This window comes from Micropterus salmoides, unplaced genomic scaffold (genome assembly GCF_014851395.1).
Source record: "Micropterus salmoides isolate LMB-PRFRI ecotype aquatic unplaced genomic scaffold, ASM1485139v1 Ms_hic_scaffold_6, whole genome shotgun sequence".
Classification (NCBI taxonomy): domain Eukaryota; kingdom Metazoa; phylum Chordata; class Actinopteri; order Centrarchiformes; family Centrarchidae; genus Micropterus; species Micropterus salmoides.
This window is the reverse complement of record NW_024044348.1, coordinates 18,069,229-18,082,336: the sequence shown is the minus strand read 5'-3', so window position 1 is coordinate 18,082,336 and position 13,108 is coordinate 18,069,229. Positions and strand designations below refer to the sequence as shown.

Genomic DNA, 13,108 nt, shown 5'->3' with positions numbered 1-13,108 from the left:
CCATATGCCTTCATCTAAAACCTCCCTGACACTTACTTGATGGCTTTATTTTCCCCTCGACCTCGCACAGAATCTGGAGAGCTGGCAGCCTCCACCCCAGGCTTATTCCTCTTTCCCTGCATAGAGACAGAAGAGAAACAGAGACAAAGAGCGATGGGGGGGGGGAACATCTTAGAGTCATGTCTTGATTGTTGTTTACAAAAGCATTTTTGCAAGCGAAGTGCTCATTATAGAGGCTTCAGAGAGGCATCAGGTTCCAAACGTGTTGTAAAATAAGATAAACGGGGGAAAAGCAATGATTGGTTTGATGCCAGGACAGCCAGCTTCTGAGGATCAAAATGTGACGAGGGGCCACTTAACTACAATATGATGATGAAAAACACACTCTCCCATGCATTGACATGCACGGACATGTCTTCACACACAAACAAATGAGATGCACATGCTTATTACACAGCGTGTGCTGAGTATGCTTTACATCAGACACAGAATGAAAGTAAGATACTATGATACTTATCTACACTTGACTTTGTATACATACAATAATAATTTAAAACTGGAGGACATGTAGCTACTAAAACTAAACATTTATTAAAACGGAACGTTTAGAACCTTTTCTATCACAGGAGCTGCCATAGCATGGTTTATAGCTGTAAAGAAAAAAGCTATATTTATATTTGTTCGTTAATGAGTTACAGCATAGCTAAAGAGAGCACAGAGCTGCTGATGTGCTTCTCCTTAAAAATGTAGCTACATGTTGGAGCTACAGTATGCTATTTCTGCTGCTAGAGGTCTCTCACATCAAAACTATAACAACAGACATAGTTTGATGACGTCTTGAAGTAGCGCGGGATCATGGGAATTGTTGTCTTCATTGTCAAACAACCCCCACTGCAGATGAAAATCTATCTGACGTTCAATCGTTGTAATCATGTTCATGGACGACGTAAAGTATCAAAGTTTTATTCACGTTGCGTTTAGTCACATTAGCTGACTTCTTTCCTCACTGTCTGATGTATCATGTGTTGCCCCAGAAGTTTTGGCAACCAGAGGGGGTAAAGGTCAAAGGACACGGACAGGCGGCCAAATGAAATGCGCCATTCCCCTGAATAAACTTACGGACTGCTCTGGGTTTTGAGCATTGTTGGAAACATATTTAACATAGGTCAAGATGTTTTTAGACATTTTAATGCGGAAATGGTACATATTATACAAAGGCCACAAGAACAGTGTTCAGTCAGCTTAGGGTGCTTGTGTTTTCTCCTTCACGTTTCCAAAGCGAGGAGATTATGAACACAACTCTAAAGAAACTGAAGATCTCAGTCTTCTTTTCAGTGACACACCTTGCACCTTCACTGCAAATCTTCTGCTCACCACAATCATTGCTCTCTATCACAGGGAACAAAAAAGCGTAAATACAATTGCTGTGGGGGTTAAGCAGGACACAGCACAGATACATCTGTCTAGTGTTGCAATGTTGTTATCAACAGGTGAAATCTGACATTGAACTATATATTACAACGTTGTGGATATCAACAGTGGGGCTGCCATTAAACCCAGGCATCAAGCATAAATCCGGCTTAAGGAAAGTGGAAAAATTACATCCCAGATATGGTAAAAATGCATACCGGGGAAAAAACCCCAAATGAATTCTTCTCAAAGCTGCTCTTTTAGAGTGAGAAAAATCAAGATAGGCAGCAATAATGCATTCTAATGCAATATATTATACAGCTTATTTTACTCAGTCTGCAATTTTTTACCACTTAATGGATAGTGCTTTCAGCAGAGCAATATACTGTACAGTAGTTACAGTTATTGACCCCTATGTTTTATTGAACTCTATATTTATTGAACTCTGGAGGGTGATAACGCTGAGCTCTTTCCAGCTGAGTCACAAAGACCCTCTGCTCTTATGTAATGTTTTCCCATGGTGACCTCACAACTAGGACATGAAGAGCACATATGCCATAAAATGCCCACTAAATAGACAAGACCTCTCTTCATTCCTCAACTAGCTTTGAAACTAAATTAGACATACCAAGTGAAGTTTTCGCCATAATCAAGGAACTGGACTTGATCCCGTTTGGACATCTCAGCTACATGACCATCTGCTGCTGTAGATAATTATCTACCTCATCACCTTGGCTGAGTTTTAATCACATATGTCATGGTTTGACAAAATATGCAGTATTTTGCATGTGATTCCTCAAAATTAGTTATCAATAAGTAAAATCACATACGGCCAGACAAATAAAAAAAAGATTTAAAGCTGAAACTCAACATACAACATACATGCCAACGACTTTTACTGGAACACAATGTGCCTGGAAGACAAAAAGTATTTCAGTCTCATTATGATGACTCTTGAAATAATATATTTTAAGTCTTGCAGAAGAGTTGTGTGTTGGGTAATTATTTACTTTTTTTATTTAAGGTGTTGTTGGTTTCTTGCTTTTTATAGCAGTGAGTTACATCCAGAGAAGCCTGCTAGTCTTTTCTCTTTCAGGAGCTGTTTGGTGTTAATGGTGTTTTCTGTTTCCCTCATACACTCGCAACCCTGCTCCTTCTGATTCTACAAGAACCACCAAACATACTGGTATACTAATTCTTAACTTCATTCTTTGAAGTGTCAATTTAACTCCTTTCCTCTTCCTCAAAGCTGAGATTTCCTCAGCAACACACTCTGCAAACAGCTCAAGAGCAGGGAACAGTAGAAGGCATGATGATGCTAAATTAAAGTGATGCAATGTGCCATTGAATGTTAATTGTTAAACTAAATGTCACAGAAAATCCATCTTATCTTATCCTATGTTATTAGTGATAAGATAATTAATTTTATACTTATTATTTTATACATTCTTTCTGTTCTACAGTCTGCTATGAGTGTCTGATGATGTGTACAAGTTATGAGTGGCCATTTTATAACAGAATCAACAATCCCGTTATTCTCACAAAACAGTGTAATGTGCACATCCTCTTTTCTTGCAGTGAAACTGGCTACGCCCCCGCATCAGGAACACTAAGTAGACAGTGGTGTGCAGTCACATCTTCTACTACAGTCGTCTCTTTCATGTCACTATAATCGCTATAACTGTTTCATATTCACACCTACAGGCTATTTTTCAGTTCACCTGACCTGCACGTCTTAATGTAGGACTGAAGAAACAGGAGATACCAATACACATACACAGATACAAATACACAGAGAACATACAAATGTTAAAGCAGCATCTGAGTTATCTGGGTTAAAACCGAGGACCATCATGTTCAAAGTGACAGTGCCAGTCTGACATCATGATTTGCTGAGCTGACTAGATTTATGTTCCTTCAATTATTTATGATAGCAAGAAGAGTCACAGAAGAGTGCCTGTCGCTGCGCACAGATTTGCTAATATAAACGTATAAACCCAATCATGAGATTATGACTCATGGCTCTGGGTGGAATGGTACTTAACATATGAATATTTTTTAATGCAGCCTGATAAATAATTAAGAGCTGTCTGAAAAACCTTAGAACAGATGGTTCCAGACACTACACAGTTTCTACTTGCCTCACAACTAAACAGACAAAATAGGTCACTTGTCACTGTTGTCCACAATGACCCATATGACCGTCCCAAAACCAACTCATGCACATGTTTTCTGATCTACTACCTTTGTGGTAAAGGTTTGGTCAAGTTAAGGAAGCAAAAAATGTCACGTGTATTTGATGAGACCATCCACATTTTGTGAAAATAACAATGTCATGTTTTTTGCTAGAGGTTAGTAATTAATATCACCACCAGACAGACAGTCAGGAAGACCTGTAAATACTATAGGCTCTTTTAAGTGTTTCAACACACTACCAATGCTGTGTTTTTCCTGGTAAAGACAGTTTCTCTAGCTTCTATGACTTCTACCATTTTCAGTTTCAGCCATTTCCTTCTCATTGTTGTCTACTTGCATTTTTGAAAAAATTTGTATTGCCAATGCTATTGTTTATTTTTACATGACTGAATTTCTTATCAGACTTTGATAGAAGATTTCTTTTTTTTTTGGTTGAGAGATTTGCTGCTCAAGTTTAAACTTTATGATGAATGAAGTACTTGTTCTCAATAAAGGATTTTAAGCAGCGTGCAGCCTGGAGGCTTTCAGACACAGTGCTGAATGTTTATCTGAGCTACAGCTTTCAGTGTTCTGCAGACAGGTGGCCTCTTTATGTATTCAACTGTCTATCTATCTATCTCTAATGCATCCACAATCCACTCTATTATTTATCATGTCACATCGCATGTGTCCAGCTCAGCACAAACATTTTCAATAGAGAGCGAAGCTTGGGGCCTGCCCTAATCTGTACCTACATTCAGCCACTACACTGTAAACACACACATACTGTACAGTGCATACACACAGGTAAGAATAATATTAGATTTAGGGACTCAGAGAAGGAGAGATGTTCTAGCAGTCAAGAATATGCTATCAAGTGCAGCTCATCTATCATTAAACAGAATCATAAAATCTTGAGGAGGCTGGAGAGGAGAGGGTGGTACAATGTTGAGAGAGTGTGGGAGGATGTGAGAAACGGATGGGAAGATTGAGAGGATAGGGAGAAACAGATATACAACGGAATAGAGGGGCAAGTGAAAAACAGAAAGGGACAGGATAGAGCAGGGTTTGAAACAGAATCTAGAATAATGCAAGCGCCATAACGATGCCACATGAGTCGAATTGGAGATGTGAGAGGGACTGGGATTCCTTGCTCAGAGAAGTGTGGACCTGTTTCCCACTGGAGCGTCCCTACTAAGTTCTGCAGTCATCATGTTTGTCACACAACTGGGTGTTAAACATGGACCACCATCACCTTCTTCTTCCTGCCTGTCTGTATACCTCTGTGGCTGCTTCTGCGTCTGCCTCTCACTTCCCTCCTCCTCCCACTCTCCTCCCCCTTCCACTCCCCTAAAACAGCCAATGGCACGAGACCAGTTTCAGACAGCTTCATCTGTCCTGGAGCAAATGGTTTTGTATGAATCTTTTTATTTTTGTGGTCAGAAATATAACATTCATATTTATGTGATTCATCTAAAGAAGTGATTTTTTCTTGAACATCTTAAACACACAAAACCTAACTTTACCAACCCTGTATCCTAGAAATCGTGTTTACATACCTAATTTATTTGCCCTATTCATTTTTGCACTAATGTAAATTCTGCCTGGATTATGTTTCCTGGGAACATTAGGCAACAAAAACACTTTGGGTAAGGTTGGAGAAAGATCATAGTTTCGGTTAATTGTTAATAAGTTAAATGAGTACGTAATCACCACAAGGGATGGGGGTATAATAAATGAAATATGGAAATTTGTAATATTTGTAACGACTTGTCAACAAATATCTCCAAAAGCTCTTCCCCTCAACATTCAGTTCAGTTAAATCGACTCCAAAACACACTAGAAGCTCTCTGAACTCTTGATTCATGTTGATGTGCATGTCAAACACCAACAGTGACCACAGGTTTTTGGTCATTTGGTCCTTTAGGGGGTTCCAGGGGGTCCCCATCAAAAAGGGAAATAATTTATTTGCACACTTTAATAAAAGATCTAAAAGCAAAACTCCTTATAAATGGGGGTCTGGGGTCTAAGTCGTGTCCGTTTAGGGGTCCTTGGTGTGGAAACGTTTGAGAACCACGGTTATATGATAATATATGGTGGTAAATTTGACATCTTTGCATTTTGGACTATTGGTTGGACAAAACAAGAAATTTGTAAATGCTCTGGGAAATAGAGATTCATAAATAAAAGCTGACCTTTTACAGCCGAAACAAGAAAATAATCAGAAGATTGGTAAATGGTAAAAACAACGATAGCTGCAGGCTTATTACCGATTTCTTCATATTCTCACCTGTGGCACAGTGCTTCTTTTTTTTTTTTTACCTGTACGTTTATTTGTTTAACCTTTAGGAGTGTAACATGCAAAACAAACAAATGATAACAATATGGACGAGAAGAGAGAGACAAGAACAAGGCAAGGACAAGAGAAGAGAGGGACGATCCTGGAAGAAGAAATCAGTGACATTCTGACAAGGGCGTGGAGATAAAGTGACAGAAGGACGAATACAGACCAGACCATTTGGTACAAAAGGAGAAGGAGGGTGACACAAAAACAAAGACAGAGACATAGATAACACAAGGGTAAAAAAAGATAAGAAATGGGTTTGTTTGTCAGGTTCAGTGGGTTTTTGTTACTCCAAGGCAATGACAGCTGCTGTATGTTGATTTTAAGAAGCACCTAACCTACTTTAGAAGTCTAGTGAGCAATTATAAATGTTACCCTAGAAAATAATGTCATTTAGCTTAGCTACTTTTGCTCTCAATAGCCTAGTTAACTCTCAGCTTGTATATGTTTGATCAGCAGCGGTGCTGCAGTCACTGCTCAAACAGAGAGACAGACAAAGATGAGAGAGTAGGACAAAGGGGTGGCAGGGAGCGCAGAAAGCAGGACAGAGTGCAGGACATGCCAACAGATCAAAATGTATAGGAGGAATTACAGTTGCTCCAGGAGCAGCCAACAGCTCAGAGTGATGCTCATTAGCATATGAATCATTAGCATGGGCGCTGCAAGCTGGAGGCAAGCAGCCATGATGCACAAAGCACAGAGCGCACAAAGCCATGTTTATAGAGAGCACTACTAAGGTCTCTGATCATGTTTGCTGTCATGGCCAAATCTTCTCTGTGGCTGCTGCTACAGAGAGCACAGGAAACGAAAACCATTCAGCAACGGCAGATAGTAGGCTCACTGTATCACTGTATACATTAAATTCAAGGCACATTATCAATAAAAGAAAGCCTGACTTACAGAACTCAGTTTATCTTCATAGTGTTCAGTGTTGAAAAAGAGACTTTGCCTATGTTCAGACTGTAAGCCAAAGTGACCCAAATCCGATTTTTTTGCCCACATGTGACTCAGATCTGATCTTCTTATGACAGTGTGAACAGGCCAAATCACATGGAATGTGATCTTTTCCAGTTCGGATTTCGGCCACTTTCATATGTGGTCCAAATCCGATACAGATCGGATCTTTTTAAATGCAACCTCAGTCTGGACACTCACAATTGATGCGACTTTGACGTCACTCTAGGGCTGCCGTGGTGAATGAAAAAGCTTCATAATAGCCATTATTATACATGTGGCTCTCTTCCTCCTCTACCTTGCTATCATCTGATCACAATTTCCCTTTCTTACACCTGAAATCCACCGGGCCGCGAGCTCTCTTCTGAGTTATGTGCATGTTGCTTAATTGTCTGAGCAGACACAGTCGGGAGAGAGAGAGAGAAGGAGTGAGTTGTGGGGCAGTTGCGTTGTACAGCACCAGAAACCGTAATGAAAAGAACAGAAAGTTGTGAACAGTTGTCATAATTCGGGGGAAATGTGACCCGTGAGCAGTGTTGTTACGTTACTTGTTACATTACTATATTACTTTCCAGTGTTTCCCACAGAATGACAGCGGGTAGGGGGGGTGTTAACATTTGACAGGTTTGTGCAGCGGTGTTCACGAGAGAGAGAGAGAGAGAGAGAGAGAGAGAGAGAGAGAGAGAGAGAGAAAGAATGAAAATCAACATGTGGCGGTCAGTGTTGATAATTATCCAAATTAGGCCTATAGGCTAATTATGGGAAACACTGCTTTCACTACCACCTCCCTTCACCCCCAAACAAAGCTGTCTCCTCGACTTTTTAGCCAATATCATATTCATAACTGCAGCAAGCAGTATGGTTTTTACAAAGCATATAGCCTATGCCTAACCTTAACGCCAGCGGCTGAAATTAAAAAATAAAGCAAGTAAATCCTGACTTTTAAACAGCTGTTTTTCTGAACATGTAGCCTGTTTCTAAGAGCAGTATTCAGTAGTTACAAAACGCTACGTTAAAGCCACTCTCCCGACGAGTCCAAGCATTAGAGACAGTAACGTTAGCTGCTGGAGTTTCTTTCTGTAAGTTTCACGTTGCTGTGCTGCTTCAGCAGATGCTTCAATGAATCAGATGTAGAAATGTTCGCGGTTGAAAGCATTTTGCTGGTTTACACTAGAGGACAATGTTCTTTGCATCAGACTGTGACACAATAATGGCAGTAGCTAACGTTACTTACAGCTGTGGAAAGAACGTCTCTCTCCCTCGTTCTCTATTCTTCCTTTAGTGTTTGGCTATAAGCCGACGTGAACAACAAAGTCAGGTGCCGCTGAGCTGCAGCACAGTCGTGGATTCACGTCAAGGATGGTGTGTTCAGTAACGAGTAACGCAGCGTTACTTGCATTAGTAACTAGTAATAATAGTACTGTTATAGAAAAGTAATTACTTACACTACTTAGTTACTGGGAAAAGTAATATTTTTACAGTAGCCTACTAGTAACGTGTTACTGCCCAACACTGCCCGTGAGAGGACAATAAAAAGCCTGAACATAGCCTAAGTGAAAGAAGATGTGTTTTCATGAGTCATAAGACTGGGTGATCTTTTTTGGTACTAATTGTAATGTGTCTGTAGTATCAGAATCTTAAAAGTACAGAAAGTCTGACAGCGAATGTTTTATTTATTGTTTGATCAATAGATCCGGATTTAAATTACAAGTTTCTCTTTTTAGACTATATTTTATTTTTTGGGCAAAGTTATCTTTATGTTAGTTTAGATGTTATTTCATATTTTAGAGCTTGGTATATTTTGAGTGAAAATCATGTTTTGTTTTTCTACAAAACATGATTTTCATGTTTATGTTAAAGGCAACATTTATAGGATGGAACTAACTATTATTTTTATTGTTTATCTGACTGTTAATGTCTTGATTACTCAGTGACTCCTTCAATTAATTATTAGGTCTATACATGACTCTCATCACAATTTCCGCCATGGCTGAAATGGCTGAAAATAAAGTCTTATTTTGTCTGATCAACAGTGTAAAACACAAAGATAACATTTTACAATTCATTATTTAAGACGCTTGGTATACTTAAATAATGAATCAATTATCAAAACAGTTACAATTTCTGTCAGTCACTAATCAATTAATCAACTCAAACTTATACTTTGCACCAGCTCTACCATAATAAAGTGTCAATAACCAGCCCTATAGAAATATAAAAGAAATATAAGATGGCTAAAAAGATGATTTTATTTGCATACTGGACAGAACTTACTTATTGCCCAATAAAAGACAACAATTACTTAATATTTATTTAATAGTAATTATTTTTTATAAACAATTATTAAGAATCATCATGTCAAACACAAACATGTATCAAAAAGACATAGATGAAACTGGCTTCAAAACTTTTGTTTTACAATGATTAACAAATAATAACTTGGCAGTGAGTGATGTAAATTTAATGAGTGTTTTTAAATGCTAATTTTGCCTGTCAGAATTCAGCCAACAAAGAAAATTATGAACGTTACGTGATCAACAGTACCAATGTCAGATCTAAGAGAATTATATCATAGTCTGCATCTATTGGTTTTACTGTTGGTCAGTTTTTTCCGCTTCTGTTTATTTCCGTTCAGCTGTGTTGTATGAAATGTGTCTGTGCCTGTCCATCCCCCAAAACAGAAACACAAACTTAAGCTGATGATACACGAGGCAACTTTTTGAGCAATCTTGCTGGGCAATCTTGCTTGTGGCAAGCCCGACTATGTTATGAATGGACAGCGGTGGGGCGGAGCGGGTGGCAGAGTGGTGGGGGAAGGGGATTACGGTAGTAATCTTTTCTCATTACCGTTGACGGCAACATTGCCCAGCACCATTGCTCTAAAAGTTGCTTCGTGTATCATCAGCTTTAGTGTTGTGGTTCAGAGAGGGGAAGTAATGTTCTCTAAACCATTTCAAATAAATGTCAGTATGGAAATATGCTTGTGGAAATGTGAATAATAAGCACTACAACTTACCAGTTTACGTTGACACCAGGTGCAGACGCCACATAGAGCTACCAGCCAAACGGCACACACTACGAATGCAACAGACACCAGGAATACACTGAGAGACACTGAGCCTGAGGGAGAGAGAGAAAGACAGAGAAGAGACAGAAGCACATAGAGAGTATTAGCGCATTTAATGTAACACTTGCACTCCCCACATGTGTATGTTGGATAAGACAAGAAGTATGATATGTGACTAAACTCTCCAACATATAGGTATAATCAGGAGCAATGCGTTCATTCCTTCTATCTTTCCTTTCCCGATTCATCCTTGTCATCTGGCATGTGTCATCAGTAAGACACAGAGAGAAACGTAACAGGCGTGAGGGGCAAATGACATAAAGGCATTACAACTGCTTCATGCAAGAGATGCGCACATGACAGGAAGAGATAATATCGTGAGGCCAGAAGCCATGCAATTACCAGCTTCCGTTTTCTTTCTTCTATCTCGTAAATCCTTCAGCAACTTTGTTTCCCGTCTTTGACAGATGAAAACTTCTTCTGCGGCCTTCTATTTCTCATCTCTATTTCTTTCAATTACTGCCTCTCAACAATGCTGTTCATTCAGTTGTCTGCCACCTTGTCTGCCAAGTAATTTAAAATTCAATGGCAGCCTGGAATAACAATGTCGGCAAACAATGAGCTCATAACTGCTACATCCCTTTTCCCAGCAATACAGTAGATCTTTTTCTGAGTCTCTCGCTACCTGAAAAATTCATCTGACTACTGATTCATCCCTTTAGGAAGCTTATACATTGTGGTAGTTCACATTAGGGAGCATTCTTATACAAACATTTCTAGCTGCCCTGTTATTATCTGCTGTTGTTGCGTTGGGTTGAAACAGTATTAAATTTGGAGGCTCCTTGGTTTGTTGAATGTTATTCAAAGTCTCTCTCTCTCATTACCTTTCCTGATATATCTCCCTACCTCCAACTTTGTAATAAATAAGCAATACTTAAACAGAAACATCTGTGCTAACTGATGACCAAAAGAGAAAGTAAAATCTGAAAACATAGTTCCAAATGCACTGATTGGGGATCATGGCCTTCAACCTTACATATTTAGTTAAATTTTGAAAGGGGCTTAAAAAGTGATTTTTCATTGTTCTTTGATATTCTTTGCAAGGCTGGCTGGTACAACTTTAAAACTTTACACTGAATGTATCCTTGTGTGTCTCCCTGTGGCACATACAATTTATGCAGAGGTTTGTATCCTTGCTTTTAGCAGTTGGAATTCCTCCTCCAATTATTAATGTGTCCGTTTATTTTTTCCCATCAGCCTCACCAAATTAAAGTCTATTCGCCTGCTTTACAAGGTACTTGATTTAAAATAGTGAAATATTAGACATGGCAGAATGTGCTGTGGTAACATTGCTTTCAAAAGCATTTAAATGCTTAAAAGAAAATTGAAGTCCCAATTTTTTTACTGTTTCCTTGCCAATTTAGAGCAATACATACGGGAAAAATATAGAGCCAGTCCTGCTAAAACAGAAAAAAGGTGAAATACTCTCCAGCTAGAGGGAACACAACCAGCTGGATAGATGAATGTTTTTTGTTCCACAAGCCAAGACATAATATTTTGTAAAACCCAAGTTAAACAAGCAACTCATGATTGATAATAAATGCAGGAAAATATTGTGGTTTTGTTACTTGTATTGTATTAGTGTATTCTGTAATTGCCTTTCTGTATAATAGTTGTCATTGTTGCTGGTGGAGTCCACCTTTCCTGCACAGGATTCAAAGTGTATACCTGAGTTCGAGGGATTCAAACTATGCATGCACAGACTTGACAAGATCCACAAGATAAAAAGCCAGTGCATGCACACTCCAACAGGCATCCAACGATATGTCTTATTTAGTTTTCATTATAAAAACAACATGGCACAATGAATACTCTCAGTGCACAGTGTGTTCTGATGCACTTTAGGCAAATACACAAGATGTTCAAGATGTATCTGACAGATTAGCTATTCAAGGCGTGTTATACTTTAAAAAAAAAAAACAGCTGAATTTGCTATTGAGAATCAGCCGCCCAACCTCATTTTCTTTTCTGGAACTGTTCAGCTGAGACAAGGGAACAGGTAGTTCAAACTTAATTTCATGCATTGTGTGTTTGTGGATAAGTCGACCCCATTTATACCTACTATTAACATGCAATCTAGATATCTAGTTTTGATAAGGAAAAACAAATATGAATCAAAGGTTTAAATACACACGAAACACATTGCAATCAGAACACAATCAGATTGGCCGGACCACATCAGGTAGGGCCTACCTAATTTGCATATTGAGATCAGATCACAGTGTGAGCTGAATTTAAATAATGAGAGCACTTATTAAGTGTAAATGCAAAGATCAGATGTCTTTATCCAGATAATATATCCAGCTATAGATTGCATCTTTAACAGGTAGCAATAGGGGTCCTAGAAGTTACGGCTGTTGACCCATCTCTAGTGCTACCTGATATCCTACCTCACTCAACCACTGACTTCATGTTCAACCAGACTGCTTCACATGCAGGATCACACATACACCACTCTGTGGCCTGTGTTTGCTGTATGAACTCAATAGGATTACAGTTCAGCACCATGGACAGCATCCATTCCCACTGGCCCTGCACCTGCAGATTAAAGTGAGATCTGTACACCTTGTGCACATACTGGGCTGAGCTGGTACAAGTGGAGCTCAGGAGTGTGTTTGTTGTCTTGTTTTAGGTTTTATTGTAATTGTGTAAAATAAATGTCAAGTCAACCGCAAGGATGTCAGGTTCCCAAATCTATATCGCCCAGAAATGCCTTCTTTGAATCTCGACACAAAGAGCATTGCATGCATGTTTTCAGGAGCATGTTTCATGTCACATGGAAAGAGGCCAGCAACTTTACATGTGGTAGGAGTGCAGCAAAGGTCACATGTAAAAAAAAAACAAAAAAAACAAATGGCCAATTGAGTGGAGTACTTGAGTTAATACTGAAAACCTGTCTTTATTTCCAGCTCTTGCAGCTGAATACTCTGATTTATGTCATTAATAAAGCCCAATTACAGGTTTTGAGTACATATTTTCAGATTATTTTACGCATGTAAAAATTAACCACACATAAGAATTGAGAAACAGTTTCAAAACTCTCCACACATGTTTGCAAATGATATTGCTACAATAATATGCTCACACATACAGAGGAA

General features: G+C 38.9%; 1 protein-coding gene across 1 annotated transcript in view; it reads right to left on the bottom strand.

Moving 5' to 3' along the window:
- Positions 1-13,108, bottom strand: part of syt7b (synaptotagmin VIIb) — a 180,459-nt gene that overhangs the window by 43,764 nt on the left and 123,587 nt on the right. Inside the window, exons 2-3 of the mRNA XM_038701019.1 lie at positions 9,900-10,003; positions 37-116 (exon numbers count right to left, since the gene is read on the bottom strand). Coding sequence (XP_038556947.1) covers positions 37-116; positions 9,900-10,003 — 184 coding nt within the window. The remainder of the gene's footprint in view (positions 1-36; positions 117-9,899; positions 10,004-13,108) is intronic.